This window comes from Capsicum annuum, chromosome 9 (genome assembly GCF_002878395.1).
Source record: "Capsicum annuum cultivar UCD-10X-F1 chromosome 9, UCD10Xv1.1, whole genome shotgun sequence".
NCBI lineage: Eukaryota > Viridiplantae > Streptophyta > Magnoliopsida > Solanales > Solanaceae > Capsicum > Capsicum annuum.
This window is the reverse complement of record NC_061119.1, coordinates 139261422-139271392: the sequence shown is the minus strand read 5'-3', so window position 1 is coordinate 139271392 and position 9971 is coordinate 139261422. Positions and strand designations below refer to the sequence as shown.

Sequence of the window (9971 nt, the reverse complement as noted above, 5' to 3'; positions counted from 1 at the left end):
ATAATTGATTGTCATTTTCAGACTCTTAGATTTCATTTGATTTATCTATCTTATTTACTATTTTGGTTGACTTTTGTTGTTTGTTATATTGTGCTATGAAGGTTAGGCTAAGGGGGTCGTCTCTGGCCTACGGTGAACTTGAGAAACCCGTTATGAGTAGGCCTTGGTTCAGATCGTGACAAGAATTCTCCAGCAGAAGTGAGTACCACACTAAAGCTCCTCCCAAAAGAATCTCACCAAACTTTTCTACAATGGCCAACTAAGTCACTTCCTTGGTTAAGTCAAAGTCGTTCACTACTATGGTGAAGAAAAACAAGTATTCTGGGAGTTTGAGTTCCCATGATTTTTCAGGATGCTCGGCATCTTGAACCTCTTTGGGATGAGTCTCATTACTACCTTGGCCATGTAAGGCACCTTGATATAACTCATGGAATTAGGCTCCTTTATCACTGGCGGGGCTTATGATATTCAAGATTGGAGTTTAGAGTACTGCACTTTCATCTCCTTCATCAACAATTTCATTATGGCCACAAGACATCTCTCAGCCTGGTTTTATTATCTGCCGTCACTACTCTTTTTATGCTATCTTCGTGCTATTTTTTTGTCAGGTCATCTCTTTCTTTTTTTTTTGAGACGCTTGGGGTAGCTTGAGCCACGCCTCATTGGAGTTTATCCATTATTTTACACTGCACTTCTATTTTGGCCATCAATTTATTGTGGAATGCCAAAAATCCCTCAAGAGTCCCTTCAGCCCTCTATGTCATTTACTTCCACCTCATCATCTTCAAGATCGATAAACTTTTTTACCTTCTCAGTATGTTTGCATTTGTTTTGTTAACAGTGAGGGGCGAGTCTCTATCTTCAAGGATCGTCCATCCTTTCAAGCCTGTGGATCCACCGACTGAGTCCCTAATATATCCAGGAGAATAGGATTCTCTACATAATCACCATTTTGCTATGATAGGTTATCCTCCAAAGAAAAATATAGAGAAAAACTGGCAAAAAGAACAAGCTAAACCAACACAGTTGCTCTGGTCCCATGGTGGATCTCAAATTATTTAACATCAATTTGAGATAGTTAAATTTATAGGTGGGCAAGAGAACACATTACGACTTAATTTTGAGTTAGCTGTGAAAATTTTACAAAATAATGAATAATGAAATCGACACAAGCAACAAATAAGTTAAAGTTAGAGAATGAATATGAAGCACAACAGAGGGCGTATAATCATGATTAACTAGCCACGAGCTAGCCTTGACTGGCGTCGTTAGAAAGTAAAACTAAACTAAGAAAACTTAAACAAGAAAAATTGTGAAAATTTCAAAATAAAGCTAAAAAATTCTATTGCTTAGAAGTAGAGAGAAGATTAGATGATCCTTTACAATGGGGGATTAACATTTATTTATAATATACAAGACTGATCTATAATTAATAGGTGAATGCCACAAGAGTTCTATGGTAAGGTGACCAATCATTATGCGCCATATGCCAAAGATTGGGGAGTGTCAGCCAAATATTTTGCATCTGGTACAGGCTTGCCAATGATCACCCACTCACCTGAGAGACCTGTCACATTAATCCTTATTTGTTCTTAATGCATCATTGCTACAAATAGTGGCCCTATATTACCTATGCTTAGATCGAGAGGGCATTTTTCTTTATAACTTGTCTTAATATCATCCCCGAGGTGACCCAATCGTAGAACAGATTCTCAATGTTAGATCCAAGATGATACATGTTTGCGAACCCTATTTTACCCCATATAAAATACATAATGAAATTATTTAGCCATGAAAATTATTTATATTTATTTATTTATTATAAATAATTTTCACTTTATCTCCAAATAAATTTTTGGTTAGAAAATATTCAAATTAAATTCAATTTAGAGTTAGAGTTTAAATTTGAAGAAGTGCCCCAATCTTGTTTTTAAGCTATATCTAATTTTATTTTTTTTTTAAATAAAGTGTTCCAGAATTGAATGATAAGTAAAGATTAAAAAAAAATCAAAATAGAATGTAACATAAAAGATAGAAAAACTTATAGGAACAACACACTAAATTAGTGGCGTATACCTTCTATTTAAACAACAGTTAATGCCTATTAGCCATTAAGGACCCCTATAGCACACTAATTAGCACATTATATTAGCCTTTATTTTAGGTCAAATTTCAGGTTGTTTGTAGATTTGTGGAACACTTTTGTACTTGATATGATAATCTTTGCGTTTTAACGCTTTATTCATTACAAGTTACAACATCCTACCCCCCAACACAGCTTTTTAAAACTCTCTTTAAAAACCACAAAAATATATCTGGTGAACTATCTTAGAATTCATTCATCTCTAATCAATTTTTCTTTCTTTTTTATTTGGATTCGAAAAATGTCTAGTGAATCAATTATTAGGGTTACATTATGTTGAGATAGTGAAACTATTTATGACAGTAATAATGTACATTATAGTTGTCCACTCCAGTAGGATATTAAGTTTTTAATTTTACTTGACTACAAAACTTTCTTTTATAATTTATAGAAGAATAGTTATTATTAATCAAGATTATAAATTAATTGTTAAAGGGCAATATCCAATCTCTTTTTCACCACAAGATTTAGTAAATTATCCGGAGTTTAATATCTATGATGATGAATTTTTAACTAATTTTTTATGGCTTCAATTAAATATATAGATCATATCAAGCTAGCTACGCTTCAAGGATATGTCAGGAGGGAGCCTTGGGCTTGTCGTAAGGTTCTCCTTCTCAAACTGAAGTCTATATTCAGACCAAAACTTTTCATCTACTTATGTTGAAGTCCCTTTAACTTAGGTTAGTAGTTTTCCTTACATGAATGTTTATCAAAATATTCTTATGGGTAATATACTAATGAAATTATCAAAATCGGATATGAACCAAACTTTTCAAGAAAGAGGCTGGTAATGTCTACCATTATGATTGTTGTTGTTGTTCGTCTTCTTCTTCTCCTTTATTGTTGTTGCTCTTCTTTGTTGTTGTTGTTCTTATTATTGTTATTGTTATTATTATTGTTATTGTTATTATTGTTATTGTTATTCTTGTCGTTGTTATTATTGTTATTATCATTATTGTTGTTGTTATTGTTATTATTGTTGTTATTGTTGTTATTATTGTTATTATAATTACACTACTATTATTATTAATAGTATGTTTCACTATTATCAGTATATTTTTTTGTTTTAATGATTATTTTATATTTTTAAGGGTTTATCTCATTATGAGGTGAGCAATGCTAGAAATTAAGAATAAGATTATAATTTTGGTCATCTTTCTAATTTGAATGAATGAATTATGTTTGGAACATCCTTAAACGTTGCTTCTTTCTTGAGTTTTGGTGCTGATGACTCTATTGGTAGATCTATCATATGGAGATTAGTTTATATATATTTACTTGATAAATTAAATAATTGTAAATTTTTTGAATAGGAAAAATATAACACAAGATGAATATGTTCTACCAGCTAATATCGATAATATTGATCAGCCAAATTATGGCTCAACTTTAGACATAGTAATGACTTGCTTATTGCGGAGGTATCAAAAGATGGATTCCTTTTCTTAGCATCTGCAAATGATGCGAATTCTATGATGTCTAACTTATTATGAAATTCTTTATATTAGCAATAGCTGATGTCGCAGAGACTGTTTTATTAAAAAGAATCAATTTCATAAATGTCATCTCAATAATTAGTAACAATGTCACCGAAAATTCTTAGCCTCGATCTCATTCCCATTAAATTTTATTTCCTAATCATCTTTAGATGAAGTCGGATGTGTTTGCCTCGACCCGTTATAACAATAATAATAACGTACATTATTAATCTTTTTCTTGAAAACTTTTGTTCAGATCAGGTTTTAATGATTTTATTTACATATTATCCATAAGAATATCTTGAAAAATATTTATGCTAGGAAAACTACCAGCCTGAGCTACAGAGACGTCAAGATGAGTAGACAGACTTTCTATAAATTGCAGTGAAATTTTTTATACTCAGTTAAATTAAAAACTTGGCGTTGCACTAAGTGGACAACTATAACATACATTGTTACAATCATGAATAATTTTATCATTTCAAAATAATAAAAACTCTAGTAGTTAACTCACTAGACATTTTTTTGGATTCAAATAAAGAAAAATATTGAGATATTAGTGAGAGACGAATAGATTTTAAGCCGATTCACTAGAAAATTTTTGTGCTTTTTAAATAGAGTTTTGAAGAGCTTTGGAGGAAAAATTGATGTACAAAGTTTTGGAGCACACTGTTTTTCTCCGTCATAAAAATGTTAGTTAAGCACAAAATGTTTCAAAAACATATGAAAAGAAGCCTACAAAATGTTTGAAACTTGACCTAAAATAAAACCTCATATAGAGCACTAAATTAATTCAGTACACAATTCATAATGGATAACATACATTATGATATAGCGCATTAAATTAGTGAGTTGTTTCTATATTTTGTCATCTTTTATGTTGCATTATGTTTTATTTTACTTTTTAACTTTCAATTAGTTGTCATTTTAGTTTTAGACTCTCTTTTTTTCTTCTTGTAAAAAGGTAACTCTATTTTCACCCTAAATTATAAATCTCGAATATAGTAAAAAATATATAGAATTTATGATCAAAATATTTATAAAGTATTTTTGTTAGACACTTCTCATATTTTAGAAAAAGTATTATAATCGCCCATTATGTAAATAAGCTATAACATAAAATATGTCTCCTTTATTAGCTTTGCATATCAACATCAACTGAACATGAATGTGAATTTCCGGCTTATTGAGGCTAATGCATATAATTAAAAATGATGATGTATTTTAAATGATTAACATGTGTAAAGCACAATTTCAACTTTCAAACACTTCTTTGAAATTTATTTTTAAATATTATTTTTTTTAATTTTTATGTTCAAACACCCACTAAATATTCCCAACCGACTAGTAATGTCATGACTCATTTCATTAAATCGTATAATTATAATAAATTAGTATAAGATATAATATGAACATTTAATTATAAATAATATAAATAAATATTACAACTAATATTCGTTAATTGTTGATTTTGCATGTGGGGGGTACCACTTCAACATCGCGATACCCAAAAATGAAAAGTAGGCAGGCTTTTAGGGAGTCTTCGTCTGCGAGTCTGCTATAAAGAAGCTAGTAAAGGCTCCACCCTACCAGCGGCTACTCAACCTAGGCCTCTCCCATTTCCACAACACTTCATGTAAAGGATCGTCTGGCTGGTAAAAGTACTTATACCTGAAACTCGTTCATTTCAATTTATTTGTTTGATTTTGATATGATATAAAACACAAATGAAAATAATAATAATAATAATAATAATATATATATATTTATTTTTTAATTTTAAACATGTTACGTGAAATATTGAAATTAAAAAATTATTACAAAAGAAACAAACATTTTTGTAAAAATGCTAACAAAGAAAGAAAATATACAAATTAAAATGAAGGAAATAATATCAAACTCAACATAATTTCATAAATGGAGTTTGAGAAGGAGAGAGCTTACGCAGATCATACTCTTACTTTAAGTAAATAGGTTGATTTTGATAAACATTAGACAGAAAACAGATGGAAAAGACGTCAATAGTAACAAGTAAAAATACCAACATTGGTTATGGTGCAGTGGATGATGCTACTCCATCCTTAACCAGAGGTCGAGGATTCGACTTTGGATATGGAGAAAACTCTGTTGGGAGCGTTGTCACCTTAATGGGCCCTACAACGCGCGATTTAGATTAATCGGGGCTCCAATGCAGACACCGAACACCGGATGAAAAATTAAAAAAAAATAAAAAATTAAATAATAATAAAATTATTTAATAAATATATTTTTTATTAATAAATATTTGGGTTATTAAACTATAATTGAAATATACATAAGATATAATATAAATATGTACAATAATATACCCAATATATTTTTACACAATGAGATCTGCAGAGGATATAATGCACTCGATCTGTATCACTATAGGTTGTTTTCGATAGATCATTGGCTCAAGATAATATAAAATATATATTTAATGTAAATTGAAAAAAGAATATTTTTTAATATTAAATTTATTTTTCGTAAAACTTTTGGGAGAAAAGCTTTAGGGTCGTTTGGTTGGAAAGCAAGTTCTCACGGAATTACTAATTTTGAGATTGATTATTCCATTCAAGGGATAAACATAACACTACAATTCCAAGATAACTAATTTCAGTATGAGTTATTCCATAAATTTTATTCCAATCAAATATAGAATAAGTTAATCTTCAAATTAATTTCGTAATTAGTTATTCTTATCCCTTCTACCAACCAACCCCTTAGGGATCTTTTGGTGTGAGATATTAGGAATAAATAGTGTTGGATTAAAATAAAGAACTATTTTATTCTATGTTTAGTGTGAGGTATTAATTAGTATCCGAATTACTTATCCCACTATTTACATCATAGTGATGAGATAAGTTATCACATATACATGATGGGATAACTAATCTCGAAATTAATTATCCTGGAATAACTCTTTTCCAACCAAACGACCCTTAGGAGAGAGCACATGATACACTTTATCATTCTATCCCTGAATTGTTTATTTTCAATTATAACCTTAATTTTCTTAAATTTTTTGGACAAGCAAATTATTCACTTTTTTTATTTTATACCAGAATTGTTAATAATTTCACAATTTATCCCAAAATTATAATACTTATCAACCAACCAAACAACCCCTTAAAATAGTACAAAAACCACAGGGGTATTCCTGGAATGTTTTTTCGTAGCAAATTTAGTTTTGGCATTAGATCTGGAAAAGCTTAAAAAACAATTACCAAAGACAAAATACTGTAAAAGGATGATAAAAAGCTTCGATTCGTACTATTCAAGACAACAGCTATTTAGGAGCCCGGGACCAAATTGAATCTCTCCACCGTAATATAATATATTTCTCTGTTTTTTTTTAAAATGATCGATTTTGATTTGATACGGTGTTTAAAAAAATAAAATTTAAATTTAAATTTTATAATTTTAAATTAAAATTATGTCAATGTACTAAAATATCATTTAATCTTATAATCTTAAAAATAACATGTAAAAATTTAAAATTAAAGTATTATTAAAAAAATAGAAAAGAGTCAAAAATATCCCTGAACTATCTGAAATAGATAAAAAATACCCATCGTTAGTTTGTTGGTTCAAAAATACTCCTCTGTTAAATATTTGATCCAAAAATACCCCTCCCCTTAACGGAATTTCACCAAGCATGCCACCTAGGTAAAAGAGTCACGTGGCTATGCCACCTCACCATCCACATGTAAAATTTTATTTTTCGAAAAAAAGTCAAAAATACCCCTGAACTATCTGAAATTGATCAAAAATGTACCTCGTTAGTTTTTTGGCTCAAAAATACCTCTCCGTTAAATATTTAGCTCAAAAATACTCCTTCCATTAACGGAATTCCACCAAGCATGCCACCTAGATAAAAAAGAAACCACGTGAATATGCCACATCACCATCCACATGTAAAATATTATTTTTTAATTATATGACATTCCTTTCTTCTTTATTTTTATTTTTATTTTTTTGCAAAGCAGTTTTATCAATTTGAAAAATAATATGATCAGCAAAATTAAAAAATTCTAAAAATATTAAATAAAATGAAACAAATCAGTGTTTTTACTCAATTTAGTTTAACGTTTTTGGAATTTCTCGACATTGGAAAAATACTAAATAAATTTTATTAAAGGAGTGCAAATTATCAATTTTTTTCATTATATGATAAACTTTTCACTTAGATTATTAAAGAAAATTATATTCATATTTTTCTAATGATTAAAATATATTAAATGTCATTTACTTTTCTGAAAGTGATATTTTCAAAAATTCTAAGAATACCTTGACGTTTAAACATAAAATTAGAAAAACTATCTACATTCATTGAGCCCAGAAAAATAAATCAACATCACTGAATATAATCGTTTTATTTAATTCCTTCATCAAGAAGAAAGGAATAACATATAATTAAAAAATAAAATTTTACATGTGAATGGCGATGTGGCATAGCCACGTGACTTTTTTACCTAGATGGCATACTTGGTGGAATTCCGTCAAGAGTAGGAGTATTTTTTAGCCAAATATTTAACGTAAGGATATTTTTAAGCCAAAAAACTAACGAGCGATATTTTAATCCATTTCAGATAGTTCAGGGGTATTTTTGACCATTTTCTGAAAAATAAAATTTTACATGTGGATGGTGACGTGGCATAGCCACGTGATTTTTTCTTTACCTAGGTGGCATGCTTTGAGGAATTCCGTTAAAGAGAGGGATATTTTTGAGCCAAATATTTAACGGAGGGATATTTTTGAGCCAAAAAACTAACGAGGAATATTTTTGATCCATTTCAGATAATTTAGGACTATTATTTATTCTTTTCCGTTAAAAAAAATAAAAAGGTTATTCTTTTTGAAATAAATCAAAAAGAAAAATTGTCATTCATTTTAAAATAAAGAGAGTACATATTTAATATCAACTGCCCAAAATTATGCAACTGCTAATAATATAAGTATTTATAACAATATCATTGATCTGGACTATTTCATCATGGACATTTTCTCAAATACATTATCAGATAAATCCGTTCGCTAAAAAATAAAACAGATGAGAAGGAAATAAATTATTAACTTGGATTCTTGTAATCAAGAATGCACTTTTGTGAACACTTACTTGTGCTGCCAGCACATGGATCTAAATGTTGCGATGATTTTGATGTCATGAGGCAGACGATAAGGTCAGCAAATGCATCAACTATGTACTTGTGTGTGCTCTTCGGATTTAATGTAAGATAACACATGAGAAGTTCATGTAACAAATCCCAATTGCCTCTTATGTCAGTTAAACCACGTGCCTCCACCATTTCTTGCATTGATATTCGGAAATCCAAATACGGGTCAGGGGAATACGTGGGGATGGCGATGCTCCCGTCTACAACGAGTGCATCCGATTCCCGCGGTTCTACGGAAGATAAGGTGGATGTCAAAGAAGAAGACATAGACGATGATGAGGAGTCGATGATAGAGTTGGAATGCCCCGGGGACGAAAAAAAGAAACGTTGCGAGGCGTAAACCGTGGCTAAATCAGGGGTAGTTGCTAACTCATAAATATAGTCTGATTCTTCTGAGATAGTGGTGGAATAATTAGTGGATGAAGAAGATGTAGGAATATTGGAGTTGCAATCTAATGATAAGTTATAAAGGGAGTTGAAATTTGTAATGGAATTGCAAAAATGCAAACTAGAATGATGCTCATTACTATTATGGTTGGCAGATTGTGGGGGCAATGGACGTTTGAGTTTAGTGAAACAAAGATTTAGGTTTGTTCCAAGTGTATTTCTGGGCATATTGTTTGACAGTTTGGTTGTTTGAGAGATGTAATGAGGGAAATGGGGAAGGCTAATTAGGAAGAAAATTGGTTGGGTAAATAGTAGAGTGAGGTGAAGCTTAAAAGTAGAGAGATGAGTGGGGAAATGGGGCAAATATATACATATACTTTAAGATAAGATGTCGTAAAAGTTAGGGTGTGGATTACCTGCCCATAATTAAATGAAGTTTACTTGTGATTTGTGTTGATTAGGACTTTCTCACACAGTCTAAAAATATTGTTTGTTTTCTTTCTCAATTTACAACAATTAAAAAATATCTTTATTTATTTTTTGTGGCGGCTGTTTGTAATCAATTGAAAATTTGAAGAAGTGTAGTAACTAGTCAATTATTTTATTAGTAGGTTTTACTAAACTATCGTGTTATGATTAGAGGTAATGTATATTATCGATTTCATTATAAAAATGGCAGTTTTGTTCCAAACTTACGGATATTTTTGATAATTTTAAAAAGTTATGGATACAAGTTATGTATTTTTTGAAAAACAAAGTGAA

General features: G+C 30.0%; 1 protein-coding gene across 4 annotated transcripts; it reads right to left on the bottom strand.

Moving 5' to 3' along the window:
- Positions 1-5029: 5029 nt before the first annotated feature.
- Positions 5030-9552, bottom strand: LOC107842037 (transcription repressor OFP12). 4 transcript variants are annotated; one of them, XM_016685845.2, is made up of 3 exons: positions 8765-9552; positions 7424-7515; positions 5030-5295 (listed from the first exon to the last, which is right to left on the bottom strand). In XM_016685845.2, the coding sequence occupies exons 1-2, from the start codon at positions 9435-9437 to the stop codon at positions 7466-7468; spliced, it is 723 nt and encodes a 240-aa protein (XP_016541331.1). In that variant the 5' UTR covers positions 9438-9552; the 3' UTR covers positions 5030-5295; positions 7424-7465. The 4 variants fall into 4 exon arrangements, with proteins under 4 accessions (XP_016541331.1, XP_016541329.1, XP_016541330.1 ...); XM_016685843.2 differs by lacking the exon at positions 7424-7515 and adding an exon at positions 5670-5778; XM_047397005.1 differs by lacking the exon at positions 5030-5295 and adding an exon at positions 5670-5778.
- Between the last annotated feature and the right edge of the window lie 419 nt (positions 9553-9971).